The sequence below is a fragment of the Cyphomyrmex costatus genome, unplaced genomic scaffold (genome assembly GCF_001594065.2).
Source record: "Cyphomyrmex costatus isolate MS0001 unplaced genomic scaffold, Ccosl1.0 scaffold36, whole genome shotgun sequence".
NCBI classification, from domain to species: Eukaryota; Metazoa; Arthropoda; class Insecta; order Hymenoptera; family Formicidae; genus Cyphomyrmex; species Cyphomyrmex costatus.
The window spans coordinates 1,510,959-1,535,340 of NW_017277774.1; the positions used below are offsets into that span (position 1 = coordinate 1,510,959).

At 39.6% G+C, this 24,382-nt stretch overlaps 1 protein-coding gene across 1 annotated transcript in view; it reads right to left on the reverse strand.

Moving 5' to 3' along the window:
• The window catches only part of LOC108776377 (uncharacterized), a 100,612-nt gene that overhangs the window by 34,434 nt on the left and 41,796 nt on the right, over nt 1-24,382 (reverse strand). The window contains exon 4 of the mRNA XM_018542976.1: nt 11,421-11,458. Within this exon, the coding sequence (XP_018398478.1) occupies nt 11,421-11,458 (38 nt within the window). The remainder of the gene's footprint in view (nt 1-11,420; nt 11,459-24,382) is intronic.

Genomic DNA, 24,382 nt, shown 5'->3' on the forward strand with positions numbered 1-24,382 from the left:
CCTGCATGTGTGTATGTATGTTCCGATCAGTTACCGCGATACATTGAGAACACACAAATAGATCAATTTTATCAAATAATTCGTAAACAAAACATTCTCTCTTTATGCAGCAACATATAGATATATAATGTCTCCTCTTCAGTTGCATCGTCAATCTTTAGATAAAATAGATATTTCTTTATCTTGTGTTTTTTTTTTTTAAATCCATCTATATTTTAATATTGTGAAATCCGTACGTATAATATTGTATGTAATGTTATTGAACTGCGTTACATAAAATAATCTCAGACAGTCATTGCAATATATTTAGTTTTGTATATAACTCGTCTAAATTTAATATCTAAAAACTTTCACAAAAACTAACGTTACACAGAAAGGTAATAAAAATATTGAAATTGGTTTGCGCGCTACTGTATCTCTGATGTATTTTCGATGAAACAACGACATTAAAAATGCAACCGGCAGACGAGCCGTGTCCATTTCCGGGCGATACATCCCCCGGACGTGATCACGCGTCTTCCGCCGTTGCGAGCTGGCGACGCCGCTGCATCAACTCGCGACGTAATTCGGCGGCTCGGCCGTCACTTTACGAGGAAATTTGCATTAGCCCAGGACCCTTTTGAAATAAAAGGCCAACGAAAAATGTGGAAAGGGTGAAATAGTGGTAGGGATAGCAGCGAGGGAGGAGAAAGACAGAAAAATGGAACGAGAGTGCCGGATGCGAGCGGAAAGAAGATAGAAACACGCGTATGTGCAACGAAAGGTGCTCGTCTAACTCGAGCGCATGCGCTTCCACTATGCACCCAACTCCCTCGCTTCAACACCCCCTCTTGCACTCTCTCTCTCTCTCGCTCTCTCTCGCTCTCCCTTTTTCCCTCTTTCGCCGTCCCTCTATATCTCCCACATGTAAGCGCCGGCGAGATTTATCTGGCGATGCGAGAACGCGAAACGCGGGATCTGCATGCGTGCAGGTGCATGTGAGATGCACGTACGCGGCCGCGTGTGCGTGCATGAGAACCCCGCGGGAAACCGGAGAGGCTCGGATGTCCAGTCTGTATTGGAGAGAAAGAGAGAATGGGAGGAAGAGAAAGAGAGGGAAACGACAGGGTCAGATAGGCCGAAGGAAGGGAGACGGAGGAACGCAGGATGGAAAAGCGTGCGAGAAGGACAGCTTCCAGTCCGTTTCTCCCGACCGTGGAATGGCGAGTTGGACGAGGAACGAAAAGGACGAGAGTCGCAGGAGGTGGAGAAGGTAGGTGGAGGAGGACGATAACGGAGAGGAGAAGGCAAAGGGAAAGGGGGAGAGAATGAGATATGCTGATAGAGAGGTCCGAGCACGGCGGAGAACGGCGGAAAGAGTGGAACGGACGCGAAAAACGGGAGAGACGGGGAGAGAGAGAAAAAGTGCACGTGTGTGGAAGAGAAAAAGAGCGAGGAAAAATTAGAGGGAGAGGAAAAGAGAACGAGAGAGAATACTCGTCCCTGGAGTGGGGGGCTGTGCGAGGGGTACGAGGGGTGGTGCAAAGGTGACGGCGAAGCAGGCGGCAGTGCGTCGGACGAAGAGAGCCAGAGGCTGACCAAAAAAAAAGGACGGCCGCTTCAATTCATTGATCGCCCAGCGGTCCGAGCGGCGACGCGCGGGGTAAAATAAAAAAAAGCGCCGGGTACGACGGGGAAGGAGGGTCGGGCACCGCGGGTCGTCGGAGGTGGTGAACGGGGGCAGGGGGCGTTGCGAAAAATCTCCGCGCAAAAAGTGCGCACGAGATGAAGCGAAACAGCGAGGAGGGCCAGCCGGGTTCGGGGGTGGCGAGGAATTTACGAACGACGGGAAATCGCCGGAGACGACCCAACCGACTCTTTTTTTTTTTTTTTTTTTTCAAGACCGTCGGGCTATAGGTGTCTATCACTTTTTTTCTCTCATCAGCGATGTAGCGCGCGCGAGCGTGCGACGACGCAAGAATTTCACGCGACGTCGGGAGTGCAGCAACCGAGTTCAGGAGCCGAGCGAGTTCGCGCCTCCGAGCGTATCTCCTCGGGGTTGAAGAGACGACGTGTACATTTTTCAGGATATTGGCAATATTTTACGCCACGTCGCACGCCCTCGTACGGACTGTGCAAATAGACATAAATATGGCTTACGTGTGATTGAGAGAGAACCCGGGATACGCGCGTTGAAGTAACTGACGGTTAAAAATTACATTTTTATCGTGCTTAAATTTTCGCGTGACAATTCTTCATGCTATCGAATTAATGTATACACGCCGCGCGCGCTTCCTATTCGCTCGCGTCAATATTCGCTTTGATGCAACGTACACAGTAAATTTGGGCAACCGTGTAACTCTTCGGATATTGGATAATTTCTCAAGAGCTCGTATAATACATATATATAGGTATATAATCCTGTTTCCGTCGAAGAATCTCGATCAAGAGGAAAGCAGATGATTTCGAGATCCACCTGGCAAGACATCGAATTGAAGGAACCCTCTACGATCGAAAATAGTGTCTTGGAATATAGCTCGGAAACTCGCGGTATATCCTATTTTTCTTCCACTCGAGCAGCCGTTCCTCGCGCGATTTCTACAAACATCTGTATTTCGGAGAAACCCCTTTCGCATTTCGGAGACAGATGCAAATCGAAGGGCTTTTCTCATGGAGATGCATTAATGCGAGAGAGCGAAAGGAGTCGCGTCTTTGCGTGACCGCACCCTTTCCCGAATTCCTTTCATTCTACGGGTCTCCTATGCACGATGCATCTGTCTCACCCACAATATCTCGACGATTTTGCTTCCCAATTTAGCCCGTGATTCGATACGGTCATTGTGCTTTTGCATTTGTCAAAAACGCATCTTGTGAGATCAACCGTAAAAGAACATTTGCGAGGACTTAGAAAGGAACGCTGCATGCTGCAACATGAAAATACACGCACGAAGCTCGTAGTATACAATACAACGATAAATATATTACTCGCGCCGCGAATATTTTTCTTCCTCCTTATTTTTCTCACATCATGATATAATATATAGTTTAAGATCTACGCGTGAATCTGCTAGAAATTAATATGAGATAATGATGAAAAATTCAGCCGGTTATATGATAAAGTGATTTTACAACCAGCTCCTGTTTCCTTTTATTACAATTCATTGTTTCCTTCCTCTATTCTTAGCTCGCAAAGTCAAGTAAATACCACGTAGTACACTGCGCAATTTTTCTTGTTAATATATTTACTTCCACATGTTTTTCAAACTGTATTTGCATAATTATGCACACATTTTTATTTTATTATCTTGATACGAATAAAGCAAAGAGGTAATTTTATTAGCATATTTATTTTTCTTTATAATGCTAGATCTTTTATTATCTCATATTAGTTTCTAGAAATCTAATTTATTTCAAATGTACTTACTCTACAAAGACAACGATATTACCATCAAAATTGATGTTTAAAAATAACTAGAAGCTATCTTAGATTCCATGTGACACCCATGTATCATTTTAAACACGAAAATTCTGTATAAAAATGACGAAATTACAGTAGTTTTTAAATGAGAAAAAATTAAAGTTAGCCAATATTGAACTGTTCGAAATCTGCACACTCTCTTAAACACGTTGTACAACAGTAAAGTTTTCAAGCATCAATTCTATTCTCTTCTATTCTTTGAAATTTCTTTCTAAATATTTTTCTCATCTAAAACTATTGTAGCTTCGACATTTTGATATTAGGATTTGCGTTTTAAAACAAAACTCAATAATCCGCAACTAATGGACGTCATGCAAAGTCTGGGTCGCCCTATACATATATCAAAATTATTGACAAGTAAGATTTAGCTGATATCAAATTGTAAGAATTAATCGTTTGAATGTAAAAAGAAATTACGAGTCGAGACAGATGTGAGAAAATTAGTAGCAACGCGATTGGGACTTTCGCTTATCTGGCTAAAAATCGCAAAGAATCATCAGGATAATAATTAATGTTTTAATATTATTTAGCATGCACGTTCTAGTCCTAGTTCTTGTTCTCAGAATCATTTAATAATTGCCTACATAAATTAAATATTACATTAACACATTGAGTGCCGACGACACATATCGCGTGATATTGATTACTCTCATCGATAGTCGACGATACAAATCGTATGCCAAGTGTTTACTTGATTTCTGATATTGTTCTCTTGGCTCTGTCTAGATAGAGCGTTGTGCTCTCGCCAGCTACACAGGTACGTTTCGTATGTATACTATAAACAGTATGCAATGGAAAATTTTGATGGCAATTTGTTTTACATAATTTCGAGCTTTGGTTGTTGTCGTACATCTAAAGAAATCGATTGGCACTCAATGCGTTAAAAAATCATTAGTCTCAACAAAAACACGTTTGATATCTCCATTAATTACCTTTTACGATCCCAGAGAGAATTTGCAATCTCGTCTAACAAATTTGTTGACGCACAAGAAAGAAGTCTGTGCTTAAAGAGTAAATAAAAACGTTCACTATTGGGTACGTAAAATAAAAAAAAGAAAAGAAAAAATCCGGAAAAAGACAGTAGCCAGGCTTTCAACGGAGCGTGTACTTGGGAGATTAGTGCGCTTTACTGCGCGGTACTTTTTTCTCTCTTTTCCTTTTCTACTTTTCTCTTGAGGAGAAAAACGTGTGATGGCCGATGAGTTGCTTTGAGGACGGACACCCGCACATTTTACGTTTCCTCTTGAACGAAAGAGCAAGGACAGAAGAAATATGTCCGAAATAAAGAACTTTCGCGAGAAGAAAAACCATAAAACCGCCAATGCGATTGTAAGATATTTTACCTTGCTGACTTTACCTTATTGTCACATTAATTTTTTTATATGCCCTTTAGATTTAATTTCCATCCAATTATCTTCAAATAATTATATTAAAATAAATAATGCTTTCCCGCTGGCTATTCGAGTTATTCAAGTCATCATCAGTAACAAAATCAATATGGAACGTTCTTAAATTTTAAAGGAAATTGTTTTCTGCAGTTTTTGTACGGAAGGAAAATTTGTTGAATACGAAACGCAAGAGTGGCCCCTGTAATTTGCACCGCAGTTGCGGCCACATAGACGGACGCGCACGCGATCACAAGCGATAAATCTTCGATGTTCGACGCGGGGTCTCTCACCTTGGGTGATCGTAAGTCCCGAGAAACACAAGAGAGGGACGAGGAAGACCCTACGTCACCACACGCGGCAGCTGCCGGTACGTCATACTTTTTCTTTGTCTCAAAGAACCCTCCTCTTCAGTCGGTGCTCTTTGGGGTACGAACGGGGGCCACGCGCCCATGGCAGATGTTCCGTGACGCATGCCCCTTTGCTTCTGCATATTACGTACTTATACTTGGAATTCGCACGTACAAGGCGCGTAACACGCGACCGATTCCTAATGTGCACGCGCGTAATCCTCAACGACGAATCGAAAACGTGGGGGAGGGGAACAAATATTCTATGGAATGACCGGCGGACAATACGGCGGAGGGGTTGCATCTAAATTTCATAACAACACCCTCTACAATTTTTGAAGTTCTTGAATCAAAGTTATAATTTGTAAGCGAGGTAAAACGGAATCTTTAAACGATGTGGGGACTCTATTTTTAAGGGAAACTTTATTTGAAAAGAGAATATAAAGGAAACTGGAATTTATGTATATATACATCACACACAAAATTAATTCTGAAAAATAATGAAGTTACGTAATTATTGATTTTCATGTTTTTCTGTAATTTAAATAAATAAAATTTAATTCAGTTACCGAAGTTTTACAGAACGAGATAAATAAAAAAAAGACATCTAAACTTTCGGTATGTGATAAATTTCAAGATGAGCTAATTTGAATTCCACTCCTTCAAATTAAATATTCTTGATAGCGATAAAAGAGACATCCGTATATCTATACATATGTACAGCGCCATACGTACGCGTATATATGTTTAGAAGCCGCCCCGTGCGATAACAGCCTCGCCTGATAAAGAACAATATAACGGTCTTGTTAAAGATACGCCTACTATGATAAAAGTGAGTCGCAGCGCAATGATCGAGCGAAACAGAGTGCTGAAAGAATTGTACACTTCAATCAAATATCCAATTATTTTAGCGAACGCGAATAATTTTAATACTTTTATGTATATAGTTTTAGGTGTTCTGACAAATTGTATATATGTATAGCTCCCATTAATGCGTCATTAAGAATTAAGATGTAGTTATAAAAGACATAAATTACATTCTCTTGTGTTTGTAACAGAAGAATTTTTTTCTAAATATTCCAGATAGAAAACTCCGTAGTTTTTATAAGCATTTTACGATTTATCCATTTCCATTCCTGAGTACACAGTTGGAAAATTTGTATTAAATATAACGTATTTCATATGTCAAATTTAATGCAAATTTTCACAATCTACTCAAATTTTTATGTCATTTTAACACAAGATAAATATATTAGAATATAATACAAATACAATATTATGTAAAAAAAAATTCACAAAAAGGATAATACCGGCATAATTTCTAAGCAAACTATAGAAGCATATTTTTTCAGTAAAAATTAACATTTATAATATGTTATATAAATATGTATTTTATTCATTTATCTTAGAATTTATGTTTTAAAGCACATTGTGTTTTTATGTTATTTATTCACTTACTCATAATTTGTGTTACTTTAACACTAAGAAATGTTGAATACCAATTTAACATAAAATATTTAAGTAACATAATATTTAAATAACATAAACATTATGTTAAATTAAAACTCAAATATGTTAAAACACAAAATTTTAACTTGAGTGAACCGTTTCCAACACAGATACAAACGTTTTTCAGTGTGTAACAAGTTAACGTTATTTATTCTCATTGTGTCATTTTTCGTCAAAATAACATCTAATGTTGTCAAAATGACGTTCAGTTTATTATCTGGAATATTACAGACGTAGAATCATACGTTGGGTGATATTTTACTCTTTTCGATTGCAATTAGGACATTTCGATGCATGTTCGGTAAAGAGAAAGGGGGCATGAGAGACGGACTCCTTGGCTCAACATACGTCGTCACACCTGACGTCACATACTCGTTAGGGGGCAGATGGCCCCCCTCTCAAGCGTGACGTTGGCTCACAGGGTACCTGGCGGCGTCTATCTATAGGGCCTTCCCCTTACTCTTTGCTTCTTCCTTTCTCTCTCGCTCTTTTTGACATCCCATAAGGTGAGGCGAAATAAAATAAAACTCCCGAAGGGAGTTCCCTTCGCGCACACACGCGCAGCTGCTCAGGTAGCACGAGCTACTTCCACATTAGAGGACGGAACTGCCATGGGGTGCCCCACTGGTGCCCCATAGAAATTCCGTCTGGCCAGACGCTCCCTCGGCGCGTACGCCATCGAGGGGGAGCGAGCAAGAAAAAAGAAAGAGGTTATCAAGGTGACGAAGCTACGATCGATTTGTAGAGGTATTAGTATACGGAAACGATTCGCGCGTGCACGTATATAGGTACAGAGAACGCGATCCCTGCACAGAGGGGAATGTACTTCCGAATGCCACTATGTATCCACATTTGTCACGCATCGGAAGGCATACACATGCGCAATTATTTCCAGAGCGAAAAGAGAGTACATTTTTCCATTATATTTTAGAAAATATTTGTAAATATACATGAAATATCAATGTAAATTTTGTGTCCTTTTTAATTATATTATTCCTTGACATACATATACAGTTATTTCAATGCATAAACTTTTCTATCGCTACTAAAACAAGTTTACTGTTGTGCTTCTTGATTACAAGATTATTTTTCTAATGATTAAATGAAGAGTAAAATCCGCATCTATTTTTCACGTTTCTTTAGTTGCCAAGGTTTTCCCAAATATGCTTCTAAAAATTGTTTTCTATCAATCAAGTTTCGTCAAAAATCTTTTCGTAGAAAATAATGATTTCAGACGCTTTACACGTAAAGTATATTAAGCTATTGAGATATATATGGTATATATATAATTCAATCTTTATAAATTTTTGTATGAACTGATTTCCTGCACAATATATCCATAGAGACGAGTAATTGGCGCAAGCGGAATGATCAATGGGCCGTCGATGTATCGACAAAGATTTCCGGACAATTATATGTGTAAATCATTGTGTACTCTGATTTGATCTAAAGCTACCGAGCTGTCTTGTTAGCGTGACAAAAAGTGTCCATAGAAATAGCTAAAGAAATTTTCCTTTCCTCGTACCCCCAACCGATCATCTTTACGGACTGTGAAGGGCCAACGGCAGCCTAATTGCCTACGACAAGGACGCAGTAGAAAAGATTTACAAGGTGGCAAATAAGCGTGGTCACTCGCTTTGTACGCTTGTATTTCTGCAAGATAAGTGATCTCTCAAATGATCTGTAAACGTCCAATAACGAGGTCTCGATCGGGCGGGCCTTTTCACGCCTCGGTTAAAAGAGAAGGCAAGACCGGGCAGGCGATTCTTGTCGCCGCTCGTAAATCCGACTAATTCTCAGCACGAGACATCCGGTCCGGTCTGCCAGCAAGGCGTCGCGGAGGCGTTTCGTGTGGTAAACATAATGTCGAGCCTGTAAAACCTGTTCTCGGTCCCTTTACACGTTAGCATCCCTTCTTCTCGTTTCTCTGCAGCGCGTGCCAGACTGTAGCTCGGCGAATCGCAGCTTTTCCACCGACAACACCTGGGGATATCTTTCCCTCTTCGCAGCCTCTTCCTCTTTTAAGGTTACGCGTCCCACTTTTATTATGTCTTTCGTGACGTTTGTGTCACCCCCGCTCCATCAGTCATCCAAATAAATTCTTAAGCACGTAAGAATCCTCGCGATTATTTAACATTTAAAATGAGAATTGACTAATATTTAAAGAAATAATTCCTCATCGTATTGTGTATTTATAGGTAATATAAATTAATAATTATAATTAACAATTTATGAAAAACACATTTTCTTTTTCTATCACGATTCGTGTTATTAAATTGTCAATTAAAGTGCATTTACGATAAAAGTAATTTTAATCAAAAAATTTTAATCATAAGAATAAAAATATTAAAAAGTATACGGTTTTCTCGTTTATGTGTTAAAAATTTCAGCTTCCGCGGCAACATAAAAATGCTTTATGGCAAATGTATCGGCAAGAGTAGAATTTGTGCGTTTTCTCAGAGCACACCAATGCACAGCATTATCCCTTGGCATATCGCTATCCACCCACTCGAGTCGCCGCTCGTGCGCGCTTAAATCGTACGATCTCTCGGCACGAGGCACAATGAAAGAGTAAAAAAAACTAGACGAACGAATAAAGTATTAGGGAGCGATCAGAGGGAAAAAAAAACGTAACTGTTGTCGGTACCTGCGCTTCCCCTGGCCGTCGTTAAGTGCAGAATTCTGTTCGCGGCAGATTGGTCGATCCTCTCAACGGTATCCGGCACCAATTTCGAGGCTCTCGTCTATAACGGAAGATTAAAAGTACTAATAACGTACGCGAGCGGGAGAACCGTTCACGGGCTGCGATCTACCGCTACACATCGTCTTTCGCCGCATGACGCACAATGACTTTCGAAACATATGTCGAACGACGTTCTTCCTTCATTCTCTCGACGCCGACCCGCATCGAGATGCGTTATTAACGTGCGTGAGGGGGTGGCGAGAGCCAGGAGCGAGAGGAGTTCTGTCGGTCGAGCGACCGCTTCTAAAGAAAGAGGGGAAAACGAGGGAACGCAGGAGGGGTGAGAAAAATCCATTTTCACGTTTCAGACCGCCATCGGTTTTATAAGACACGTGGGTGGAAGAAGGCGGGTAAAGCACATAAGTGGGAAATCGAGCCATCTGGTTTCAGGCTGCAGCCCTATACTACTGTTCGAAAGTATGCTTCGCCGTGAGGGTTCTTTAAATCCACCAGAGATACACACCTTGAGACCTGTCCCGGCCAAGGACCCTCGACCGCTTGGCCCTTTAAATCGACACCGAAACGAAGACACCGAGACGCCCTTCCGCTGCCAACCGAGGGTAACCGCCGCATGAATAGTATAGCTTTTTTTTATTTCTGACTGCACTCGCGTGTATTCTTTCATTCAACCTTAATTAAGCTCAATCTAGACGATCGTGTCTCAATTTGTATTGTGCTTAATAGCCTCAATTCTACCTGAGAAAGCTTGCTTATCTGCGAGAGTGATGCAAACCATTGCATACCTCACAGATCGGGCAAATATAATCAATTATATCCACTTAATTAATTTTTTTATAATTTCGTAAAATATAATAAATAGAAATATTTAATGTGATAACCTAATACAGTCTTAGAAACAATTCATGCTATCGTAACGTCAGACCTTAGTCAATCCTTAGAGTACCAATCGATCATATATGGACTGCAGAGTGTTCGTGTTGTTTGCGTGGAAGATCAGGATAGTGTTGACAGTTGACCGACAAAGCCAAATTAATTTGCAAATCGCTATTCAAGCGAATCGGAGAACATTTCGCCTATTATGATCATGAGGAGACGGTCATACATCGAATGAAGATGGTACACGAAAGAATAATGAAGAGAAGATGTGTCGTTTTCGAGAGTATATCAAAAGATTGGAAAAAACTACAGTCTTAGATAATACCAACACCCCCCTAATTTTGTCTCCTAATTTTTATCTTATCTATGACTTTTCTTCTTCCTTTTTGTTTTTATAGATTTTCTATAATAAGCCACTATCTAAGATTTAAGTCTTAAGCCGTAAAAAAATTCACCGATCATAGTTGACTATTCTTCTCACATTTGACTATAATTGATCGATTTCTTACGTTTATGACTTAAAGTTTAAGTATAATGTCTTATCACAGAAAATTATTCTAGAAAGCCTCTCTAACACAGATAGCGATTCTTCAACAACCCACTATGGATCACTGTTACGTTTCCACGGATGACGAACGAAAATGCATCGTAAAGCTTTTATTGTCAGTCGTTGATAGTATACTGCTGTCATGCGAGCGCAATGACGCACGTGGGGCACACGCGTATGGGGTCGATTCGTGGGGACGAGTTGACAGTGAGTCTCTTATTAGAGAAGAAGTCAGCAAGCATGATTATGTACCTTAGAGCGTCTCCACCTCCCCCTTTAACCCCCTTTCCCTTCCATATTTGATATTCTTCTTTCTTTCTCCAATGACTCGACGCCCGGCGTCATCCTTGACGTCGCACGACGACGAAGCAGTCGCCACGACGCAAAGCTGCATTGTCAACCCCCGACTGTGTTCATATATGCATGCATTGGCGTAACGCGACGAGAAATTGTCAACGGTACGGTTACAATAGGCGATTGCCGATCCCGCTTTGTTTTCGCGCGGACGTAAGTTAATAAGAAGTAAGTTTTCCGAGTCGCGAGGTTCTCACGAGTTGAGTGATTAATATATGTATATCAATGGTATACTTACGTTGTACGTTGCCGTGGCGGTGCGAAAGGTGCCGTCCCCTGTGAAACAAAAAAATAATAATTATATTAATTATGTCTCCAAATATTTCATAATACTTTTACATATATTTTATTATTATCGTTATAATTTGTTATATTCCCTTGCACCGTTAAACTGCATATCGTTTTATCAAAATCTTTAATAGCTAATTCACCTGTTCACTCTACAAATTTTTATTTTTAATAATTTAGTTTAGCGTTTACGTTTTTATCTATTTTAATGTTCTCTAGTGGTTTCGTTGTTATTCATACGATTCTCGTGGCTAAAGTAATTTTATGGAAGGAGCTGTTATATGCTAAAAACTTTCAGAGACCCCACACACAGACACACACACACACACACCTAACAAAACATTAACAAATTTGTAAAAGTGAAATTGCAGAGAACTAAGCCGTACTTCTCGAAATTTGCATATCTACCTCGCCAATGCCGCCCAAGGCGATATTGTCGTCACAATGAAACCCTCTCCAAAGCTCGCCACCGTCCCCAACACAGTCGCACAGACTGTGCAACACGCGCGTGTCGTCGACGAGCTTTTGCCTCGCGTCACACGTGCCAAAGTTCACGAATTTCGATCGCGCATAAATATCGAGGCGATATAAATATAGCGCTGCGTTCTCTACCGAGATTCCTCGCAATATACTCCACAATCAAAAATATAAAGGCATTCCCTTGCGCAACGGGTTATTTAATCGGAAACATATAAAATTGAAAATGGAAACGTATATCTTTTGTATATTTACATTAATAAATTGCAATTTAAAGCATATCTTTTTGCGACTTTCATTTCTATTGATTTATTTTTATAATGAGATAGCTCGTATAATAAAATATCTGTATGGAAAAATTAACTTGTGACACGCTTCAAATATCGACAACTTGACTTTATTATTCGAAACTCTAAGTATGACCACACCTATACTTCCATTCACTGCATTGTTTCGACTGGAATGCACGGGGAAGGATCGAGGAAGTAGAAGTCAGGAGGACGAGAGCCAAGGAGATCGTAGGTGTGAGGTACTGTTCGAAGCTAGTATCTGAGACAGTTTCGGTCGGCAAGATTTAACAAATAGGTAAAGTTTCGTTGTGAGGATGTCGGAGTTTGCGGATTCTCCGGCGTAGCCTCGACATCCTCTCTCCTCTTTGTTCTCAAGTTTATGATGTATTAGCTGTTCCCTGTTGTACCCCTACCTCGCTCTTTCTCTTTCTTTCCCTATCCATCTTCTAGCGTTCCTTTCCTCCACCATCAACTACGTCTACTCTCTAGAGTTAGCCAATTTATGCAGCTCCGGGATTTAAGTTACAAAGTGAATCTAACTTGCAATATAATTAGGAGAAATAAAATAGAAGAAGCTCATCGTAGAATCTATTCTTAAAATGATAGAACCGTATAATTGAAAGAAGATAAAAAATTTTATTACTTTAATATTAGAGAATTTGGAGAGTCTTTTTGACACATACAGTAATACTTTTAAATATTTTACCTAAGGCAATCAAGAACGATATTTTCATCTCCACGAATCGTCACCGCGAGTAGTCCATATTTCGAAAACTTTTGCCTGTCTTGCCGTGGCACGCAGACGCCATACGGGATTGCCGTCCCGGGATTAATAAACTTCGTCGCGTTTCGGCTTAGCCCGTGGCGTAACTCCGTGCGGAGAAAATCAATACCCGATACACATCCCAAAGGTCCGCTTATACTTGTCGCGCTATCTCGCTTTTATCTCGATCGTATCTCGCATATTGGCGTACGCCTAGCATCTACACGTACATCACGCCACGCTCACACGGATACGCGAACACGGAAAAGACATGCGTAACGCGCCCTGGCGAACACACGTATCGGCGCCGCCGCCCACACATCGTTTCCCACACCCTCTCACACGGGCTCTTCGGGGTGACAGATGGCTTTGTAGACAAAGAACTTAGCCGACTGGTTTTCGTGGACGTTGCGTAACCCGATAAAAGCAAACCCAAGTCGATCGTTTCGACATGGCGAAGTCGCCGCGCTATGAAGAGAGTGCGCTTCCCCGACTCTTCTCTACGAGACGCGCAGCGTGGGGCGGTACGATGGGGTTGAAAATCAAATCTGAGTGTCTCGATGGAAATCTTTGTCCAGTCAAGATTACTCTTCGCCTCCCGCCTCGCGACTCCATCGCTTTCCTCGTTCCGCCTATCACCCCTTTAATCATCAATCAGATATTCCCCTTGCGATGGGTTGGCGAACCGTGTTGATCACGACTGAAGCGCACTTTGGTACCGTACGTTCTACGGTGATTAGACGATTAGGAGCGTCCTTTGCTGGAAGGCATATTACGATCGTCGAGTATAGAATTAGCCGCGGCCATTGTGCGCGAAATGCTATTGACGCTCTTGCGTGCCCGCGTTAAACTCTTTCTATATCGTACGTATGGCATGGCGCATACACGATGTTGCTACGCGTAATAGACTTAAAAATAGTTTCTAATGTGGCCGCGCGCACGCCGGTATATCAACCAGCCTCACAGTTATGACGTACGACGCGCGTTGTTGGAAACAGATTTATAATTAGTTTCCTGTTGTTGCGACACCGCGTAAAGTGTACGTACGCGCTCGTTAAGTGTAGAGCCGGCTTTGACGATTTAGCTTCCGATACGCTTGTTCGAGCATTGACACGATATTTCTGGATCTAGATTATATATATTATACGCGATGTTCATTGTACACGCTGCGTCATTTGTGTTTTGTACAAATTAGTAGGTATACGAAACTTATTCGTAAAATTTGTAGAACAATACGGTCGTTGACTATATCACGTAGTCGTTTGCCTGAATCTGAGCTTGTAAATACTTCATTACATTAATTCCTATTAGTGTGTTTTGCATATGCTAATTTTTGTTTCACCGAACTCGCTATATTTCTTTGAACAAATATAATACATTTATCAACATTTAAAATAATTGAAATTATAATCAATACTTGTATGTATTTAATTTATATTAAAAACGTAAAAGAGTGTTTTGATAATTTTCAACGCTTAGAAACAAATAATTATAATCTTAATTTACACAATCTAGTTCTCTTCGAAAATGTTAGCATGATACGATTAATAGATACTGCATATAATTTATTGTTAACCGATCTTTTGTATCATAAATGTTATTTTTTTCTTCTTTCTAAAAATAACAACAATAAAGTTATTGAGCTTTCATCGATTTTTTCAAAACACACACACGTCGCAATAAGAACTCACAACAAAGACTAGTCTCAATCAAGCGATATCTTCTATCACACGAGGAGATTAGTTTTTGGGTTCTCGTCTTACGTTCTGTACGTGATTAAGATGCGAGCATGCGTGCACGATACGCACACGCGTGCATCCGAAAAAGGGGCGTTGAATCGATGGGTGGCACAATAGACACGTGGCAGAATCTAATCATCACAGAAGCCTCAGGGTAAGTTTCTATGTTTTTTTTTTTAAGTTTCTTATTCAATGTGTTAACTCACTGGAAATTTATTAATTCGGATCAGCGTCAGATCAATACATTGTGTAGCATTTGTCTTTCTTCCACATGCACGAAGCGTCTAATAAAAAGCAAATGGATGGTGATCACGTTCAAGCAAACACATTTCGCTCCAGAGAACAGAAGATACAAAATTATAAATTTTAACTGATAGCCTCTCTTCTTTCTTAAATTAACCTGGTTTCGATAAACCACGATACGGAATGCTAATTAGTAAGATAAAAGCAATATCCTCGTTGGAATGAAAATCCTGAGATAGAGACAACGCGATAGAAATAAATCTGCCAATACGCCTGTAAGGTTAAGAACGAATATATAACTCTTTTACAATTAAATATGTATTACCTGGATGCCAAATGTATCTCCGTTGCACATTGTCGCCTATCGAGAAAGTCGTATATCTAAAGTTAGCATTTGATAACTAACTTCACATTTCGATTAAGCGTTTATCGTACACGAGAGACTCGGTTGTATCGGAAAGCGAGCTACGAACATGTGGCCCCCGCCTCAAGAGACGCCCCCTTCGTATAATCATCAAAGCGATAATGGAATATTTCGATCGTGACAGAAATGGGAGAGATAAATAACGAACGAAGTCTTCAGAAGAATCACACATATATACCCGAAGATTTACATTTCAATATGTTAAATTTTGCCATAGTAATTTGTGATACATTTTCAGTACAATCGCTTTTCAGAAGTTCAAAGCAGCAATACGCTAAGTATTTCGTAGTAACGTCTGAGCCTCTTCGGTTTGCAGAAGCGATTCACGACAAAGTTATATAGGATTTCTGCGGTTATCAGTGTTAAGTATCCTAGTGCGGGACCTGGATTTCCTTGTAGGAAGGACGAAGCAACAAGTGGCTTCTTAGCTCGGACAATCTTAGCTCAATGCTCAACAAGTGTTTCTAAGGAAGCACACATCTTGAGTGTGTCTCTCGAGTACAAATTTACGTCGCTGAACAATTTTTCTCTTAATCGCCGATCACTGTCTCGTACAATAACGGTATTATGAATTCCACAAAATATTTTACAAAGTTAAAATTTTAATTTAATTATTGAAACAGTATTAAAACATAAGATGTATTAAATGACGTTTTAGTATGAAAAATTTTTTTGCAAAAAATATTACCTATCCTTCAATGACAGATTTCTGATCACATATAGCCAATTGAAGTAGAAAAAACGAATGTTTAATAATAAATTAGAATATTTACAAAACCAAATATTACTATATTTTTAATATAATTTAAATATTTGATCAATTTTAATCTAATCGAATTATTGTACGTATAAAGCGGATAACTTTTTCAAACACGCGGAATGCGCGCGGTCTCAAAAATTCGCTTTAGATAGGATTCAAACGATAAAAAAAGCATACTCGTATTTCTTTATAAAGTGATTCAATTGATTGTTTTCCAACTTGTCATCGAAATAAAACGAAATAATACGCGATATTAAATACGAACAAAAAACACGACTAATCCCGAGAAGGAGAACACAGAGGGAAAGGAGGATAGCCGGTTTCGCGTGCAGCGTCTAAATAATAAAATAAAACCAACCCTCTAGCTCCTTGGCCCGCGCTCAATATCCCGACAGCAACAAGTTGATATCTTGTTCCCTCGACGTTTACGGAAGAGGAGAGGGAGCTTGACCGAGGGTATAGAACATCGTCGTAAGAAAACGCTTGTCCTTTCTTCCAAGTTTCGCCGACGGGACGATTCTTTACATCAACAGGTTCCTCCGTAGCCTGCGGTCCGGAAAATCTTCGAGGGACGGATCTCTTTGGCCGCAAGTAGAGACCGAGAAAACTTAAGACTCAAGAACGATGTAGGGTAAGCGGACTTCCTTAGGGTCTGTGTTAGAATGGGATGGGTATTCCTCGAGGGTAAACGGAGCGAAGACGTTCGAATCGCGGCGTCTTGTAACCTGTTGAAGCAACATCCCTCGAAAGATAAAGCATCTTTTTAAGAAAGGAAGAAGGAGTGCTGAACAAAGGGTACTACCGAAATAAAAGGAAAAAAAGTGCTACACAAAGTAATACCGTTAAAAAAGAACTAAAATAAAAAGATCGCTCGCTGGATAATTGTTTAATTTATTAACCACAAATACACACACACACACACACACACACACACACATGTATATAGGTATATGTATATATACACACATATATATATATATATAAATTGAAATACTGATCAAATTGACTAATCACTATAGCTACATATATTTTTCGTGTGTATACACGTGCGCGCGTGCGTATTTGCGTGTACATTCTGCTAAATCAAATTATTTAAAAAATAATTTCTAGAATGAATGGTGAAAACAAATGGTTATTAAGCGAAAAAATAAAAATTTTCTAATATTTGAGGCAAAAATTGTATAAATGAGTAACTAAATAAAAAGATAGTATCAAATAATAAAAGATAATATCTTTAAACGGTAAGATAGCCAAGAATGAAAAGGGAAAGAAAAATCATAGAGAAGAAAAGGAGACCGAAGAACAAGAGCTCTTTGAAAAAGTGACACCTTTGTTTTCCCAAAGGGCGCTTGAACATAACGTGAAGGGTTAGTAGTCTCCAGGAAAATTGACGTTACGAGTAAATTATGCGGAAGCAGAGATAAAACTCTCCTATTGACGATGCACACTTGCATGATAGTATGTACACACGTCGAAACTCGTTAGCGTGCTTAATTATCGTATTAAATTGACACAGATTGACTAAATGTTTGAATTTATCAAAAGATCGTTGCTAATTTACAAAATTAAATACATGGCGATATTTATTTAATAATTATTTTATAATAAGTATCGCGTATGCGTTACATATATTCATAAATTATTCAATACAAATGGGCGGTCGTATTCGGTCAAGATGGATTTTTAGTGTTGAAAAATATTTTTGTGTAAACCTATGCAATTTATGTATCATATTCCTTACTTTAAAACTGATAACTAAAAAATGCAATTCTTTTTAACTATTACTTAATGTTAATGTTAATGTCGCAGTATTAACGTGTAATTGATATTATCCTATCAATTATCAAAGATAAACTAACTTAATTTCATAAAGAATCATCAAATAATTATCGTTACAAATCGAAAAAGGTAATTTAAAGAAAACTATCATAACTCAAAAATCAAAAAGAATAGTTTTTTTTAAGAGTTATGAACTAAAAATGTATTTGCCGATATTATTTAATTAATTAATAATTTTTTTTCACGCAAATTGAAAAATTTTGGACTAATTAAATGACTTAATTTTTTTCATTTAACATTAACAACTCAACGAAATTATTTTTTGCGTTTCATTATATCTTGCGATTCATTATTAGTATTTTCATTGCGTATATCTTTTTTTATATCTGAAGAGAGCTTGAACTTAAAGCTGAAACATGTAATGCATATTTTCGTTAACTCTATTAAATTTTTTTATTTATTATTTAATGTTTATTAATGTTTATTATAATTTAATTTTCGAACGTTTTTTACTCTTTGAGTTTTATTACCTTTTAATGTCACACAATTGTTATTTTTTAATTTTTTTTATTGTGTCTCTTAAATTAAGAAAAAAATATATACATATATTTATTTATTTATTTATATATAAGTTTTTACAATCACACAAATCGGAACTATTATTTTGTAAAAATTGTTCGACTTTCGCGTGCCATTCGACTTATCCGGAAGGATCGATTTTCTTTGAAGGATCATCTTGCATTCTCCGAAAGAAAGAAGATCGTTCAATCGAATTCCGGTCAGGTTTTAAAAGGTGATCAACCTCATCCTGACTTTTTAGCAGCATGTGCGCTTTTTGTGGGCACGCAGGGTTTCTTTATAAGACGTCGGAAGCATTGTGTCACCGTCAATGCGTCCCGCCGAGATAAATATTTAACAGCGCACGGCTGCACCGCTATGTCAACATCCCGGAGGTTACTCAACGTTCTTCCGGTGGCCACCAGGAACTCATTGAGAATGCACTCGATCACTCGATTCGATCTTCCTTCTTTGCCTCTTTTTACAACGTAAAGGAACCGAGGATCTTGCATAGATTCAAAATATGCAGAATAAGGTCGCGATGCGCTCGAGCGCACATTGACAAAAAGGAACGCCACGGTAAAAGGCAGAAACCTGCGTGCGAGGGGGTGGATAGGGATGGTCTGCGAAGTAACCTACGAGCAAAATGAAAAGAAGATCGCCGATTTTGTTTGTCCACAAAACGCCGCAAACAGAGACGGTTTGGCATTATGCGCCCATCGTAAATAGACGGCGGTTAGCCACCTACAAGCAGATGATGAGCCTTTTTGAGATTCTTCAGGATTAGTGACAGGCGGGTAGTGCGCGCGAGCCGCACGTTTAAGGGAGGTACGAAACAGAGAAACCAAATGACGAGAGAGTCGTACGGGAGTAATTTGAGATGCTCTTCTTCTTCTTCAGCTGCTATTGAGCAGATGCCGAAATTGGTACGACGGAGACAATGCTATGAGGATAATAGACTTCTTAAATCGAGAACGTCTAGTTGAATGGACCTATTTCTACTATAAGGACTGCGCTTTTCCGTATCAAAAAATGTCTATCGGAGACAATGCACATAAGCATAACCTTTATACAGATATTAAAAACGCATTAAAAGAAAATATACTAAGAGAATATCGCACGTAAAAAAAATCGTTATAAAAATATGCTTCTAAAAATACGCTAGATGTAAATGACATAAGTTAAAACATAGGAGTATCAAATAATAGCAAAAATAATTGAAATAAACGTGACGATTCTCTTGCAAACGTTAACGTATATCTATAGAAGATATATCCAATGTATTCTCACATTATGGCTGGAAATGAAATAGACAAGTAATAATAGAACATTAGAATACCACTGAGACGTCTTTTCTTCCAGCATTTTCGCTCATTTTCTCATCTTCATTCCGCAAGGCGGAAATTAAAAGTTTTCTTTCCGTAAACGCGAGTCGAGTTCTCATCTCCGAGACTATCCCTGGTACCGGAGACAAGCATATACACACGCTGGCTCGTGAGGACGTGCATGCGACTCATTGTCAGCTGACACCTGTAGACCTACCTACGCGGAACACGTACGCGGCCACTTACTTACGAGAAAGTGGGGTGGAAAGCTCTCGCGCGTTCTTTTCATTGCGCTTCCCGCCGGGAATGCTGCTTTATGCCAACGATGCGTCCATATTGCTATATTCATTATACATATAAAAACGATGCTTCCTCTTTACTTAGTCTTTCTTAATACTTTATAAACTTCTGTTGCTGATTCTTACTCCATAATATGAATGCCGGTGTCCAAAGCATTAAGTCGTTTACACTTCTTCCGCGTTTGCAAATAGCGTTCTATGGATAAAGTAATCCAAAAAATGCTGGGATTTTACATCGCAAGATCCGCCACGTCGCAAGAGGGTTTCATGGAGCCGAGGAAGTTTCTTTTAATTAAAAGAAGTCTATTATTCTTGAAGGGAGGCAAAAGGAACGGCGAGAATGCAGCTTATTTATCTCGGTGAATGTTTGGCGACCGAGCTGCCTGTGACTAGAATATTTCTCTAATGAGAACGCACGGAAAATTCAAAAGTATTCTTGTGCTCGTGAAAATTTTACGACGCCGAGAAAGTCGGATCTTTGTAGTGTTCTATGACTTCTTACGTTTACAGAATTTATTTTGCTTCGTTAACGCCATTCCTGCTTTTGTCAATTTTAACTTTAATTTGCTCTACTGCAATGCACTCACAAATGCACTTGATAGAAGCATTAAATGAAACATTCCAGCCAATTGTAAAATAAAAAAGATTCGTTTATAAAATAATATCAATTGGAAAAAAACGATAAAAATATATAATCGATAAGAATCTTATTGAACCATACACGAAAACACGATCAATAGGAAATTAAGGTTCATAACGGTTGAGAAGCTGGATCTTTAATGCTTAAATTTCATGTAAATTTGTATATACTATATATGTACCTACATACATATTATATTTACAATTATAGTATATATATGTAATCAGAATATCTAATTATATCTATGTAAACAGTAATCAGTTAAATTACAGTTAAATACTTCTACATTGAGATGTAAAATCAATCGCGCGTCCCTATATAACAGGTAATAAATAAATTTTGTTTAATATGTATTAACAATTATTTTTCAACGCGATAGCTTGTAATGTTTATCTTTTTGTAAAAAAATTTTGTTTTATCGATTTCTAAACGCGATTAATTACTTATATTGCGAATTTATCAATGAACCGGCTCGTGCCATCTCTTAAGGGTGGACGCCGCAAGTAAAACCGCGCGTTATTACGGTGGGGTAGTTACCATCTGCCTTTCGTTACCTGTAAATTTGTGCACCTGGATACATTGGCGCCACCGCGCGATTCGTTCATATTCTTCATTGGTGTACAACGTTTATCGATTCCAACGAAATTGGCGGTTACGACAATAATTTGTCAAAAATCGTGTTTGCCTCGATTAATGCCTCATGGAGCACAAAATGGAGAAGGGAATGCTATTTCACTTTTATGGAATTGATAAGTGACATTAAGATACTTAACACATCATATCCTCTAATGAAAATTATTTTACACAGACCGAGCAACGCGTTTAATTATACGCAATTGATAATACATGAACGCGCGCTTCGTAAAATTCCATCGATCAAATTAATTTCACGACGGATCAGCAAGATGCTCAGTGAAAGAAAAACGGCTAGTTTTACTTCCGTTTTGTCGTACACTGCTTAACTCGGCGAATTCACAATAAAAACCTTTCAACGAAGGCCGAATGATTGTTTGAACTGAAGCATCTCATAGTATCGGCGAGTGCATTCGATTTATGCACTTGATTAAACGCAAAAATCCATTGCTTAATTATCCGTAATATCCGTGGCAATCCATTGAATATCATGGACCGCCAGGTCGAACCAGTTTGAAGAGCGACGAGTAGCGAAAAAAAAAAAAGAACCACCTACGCACGTACACGCGTGCAGTCGATCGGCCGCGCTGGTTGGTCTGGGGGTAAAAACAAAAATCGAGGCCGAGCCCGCAGATACGCGGTTTTTGCGAAATTACGGGTCCCGCCTCGAACCTTCGCACACTCCCGTAAATCAATCGGCGCTTCGACATTCGTATATATTCTCCGTTAATTATTTTTATTCACGGCCCAGCGTATAGGAACGCCCAGTTCGCCGGCCTGGGAGTTCGTATTTTGTACGCATACGCACGAGTCCCTAGTTCACCCCGACCACCGCACTCTCGCTCACACACACACATGCACAGAGAGACGCTTTCGTAACGTACGCACGCCGAGCACGTACGTTCGCACACATAGACATCACAGCGTAAGTGCGCTCCCGATGCACCAGGATGCGTGCATGCGTGAGTGCATGCCTGCCTGCGTGCATGCGTGCGTGCGTGCGTGCACGTGTCGCTATGGCACGACGCGCATGTGTGTATGTGTGTTTGGTCGCTCGTGCGCAGCATGCGTCCGCGTGTACTGGCGCACGCGTGTGCGTTACGTATTTTCGAATAGCGAGAGCCAGGCTGGTTCGTCAAATTTGCACATTTATTCGTTTACCGTCATACAATCGAGCTTAAAACTCGCGCGAACGCGTGTGAGTGTGCGGCCGCCTCGTCGATGCATGGGCGCACACACGCCGCGGACTCATCCCTTATTCATAACTCTCCGAAGGGCTTGATGGAGCTCCAAAGCTCACGACACAGCCCAGCGATTTTTTTTTACACTTTGGTCTCCTGTTTTGTACCGGGTGGGGTCCGGTTCTCTCCTTCTTCACAAAACACTTCGTTTAACGAACCACCACGTCCTATAATAGATCTTGATAATATTGTGCATTCAATGAGAAACGCACGATGTCGCGACGATGAATTAATTCACCAGTTCCTATGCCCTTTTTCGAATCTCGAACTTCTTAGCCACGTGATATTTCAGTATTTTTTTTTCTTTTAAGCGACACACGACACGTCGTTCAAGTAAAGACATTTATCGGAGCGTAATAATTCTACAGAAACTTGCGAACGTGCAAGGCAGCTGCTAATTAACGGTTCAATCGCACACTCGGTTGCTTCGATAGTTTAATTGATTCCGAAATAGTTGCCTCTCGCGGAAGAGCCGTGGAGATGGCCCGAGAATGAACCGCCGCGCTACCCTTGTCAAACATCCTGTGGTCAGGAGCCGTGGAGATCCGGCAAGAAATAAATTACCGGAACGCTATACACGGATACCAAGAATGTCCACCCTTCCACCTTCTTCCTACTCGGCGCTCAACCCCGAACATCGAGCAGTTCGTGAAACAATTCTGAAGCAAATCGAACGCTCCGCGTCTCTTCGTTTCCCTTATTTCCGTTCGAGTAGGGTGTAAGCAAGGATGAGCCTCTCTTTTCGCAAAGGGGAAGGTTGTAGCTTGTCTTGTCGATAAAAAGCGAATCGAAAAGCGTGGAATTACATTAAAGTATTACAATACACACGACGAAAACTATTACTACTGCTAAAAATTACAGTTAAATACTTTCTCGCGTATTTTCCATTTCTTAAACGAGGGAAATATGTCTCGACAAATAGCTCGTATGTTCAAATAAACCTTTTCATAAAAAGCTGCCTTTTTTTCTCTCTATGTTATTGCTTCGCTTTGTGCTGCGTTATTGCGTTTTTAATTTCGTTTCATGGTATGCGCCATATCGAAACGCGTTACACGATTTTTGTCAGGGCGTAAGCGTCAGTAGCAGGTGCGGGAAACAGGGTGGCACAATACACGAGTACTCCTCGTAGTTTTGGACTCACGAACTTTCAACATGCATGTAAGTAGTCCGCGTGTGGTACGCCTTCATTTTCTCGTTTCCCGTTGATACATTTCGCGTGTACTCCTGAGAAGGGCGAAACAATCGTGAAATTTTCCTCAGTCTGTGTACTCTCGGAATATCCAGCCAGTTCCACGAGTCTAGAAGTATCGCGGTTATTGTGAAACTAACATTATATTTCGACGGTCTCAGACATGTAAGGGAGTAATTCAAGATGCTTCATGTCAAACAGCCATTTATTAATTTCTCAAAGGTTCGTGTCTTGCGTATCGCGATAGTAACACTTATTTAAAAATTAATAAAGCGCAGTTAGTACTATATAGTATTAACAACTCGTATTTCCTATTTTGCTTCGTTCAATTTGCTAAACATATAGATTTGATCGTATTACTAAATTGTTTTCGAGCATTTACATTTATATATATTTCACATCTTCCAAGCCATTTAAAAAGTGAAATTTTTTTAAACTAGCATTTTCACAATACTACAGAACAATTTATTTATGTAAAATCTGCCTTAACCCTAAATCGCGATATAAAAGTCTCCTCGATCAAAGCCGCGTGTAGAGTGAATAAGACGCCGC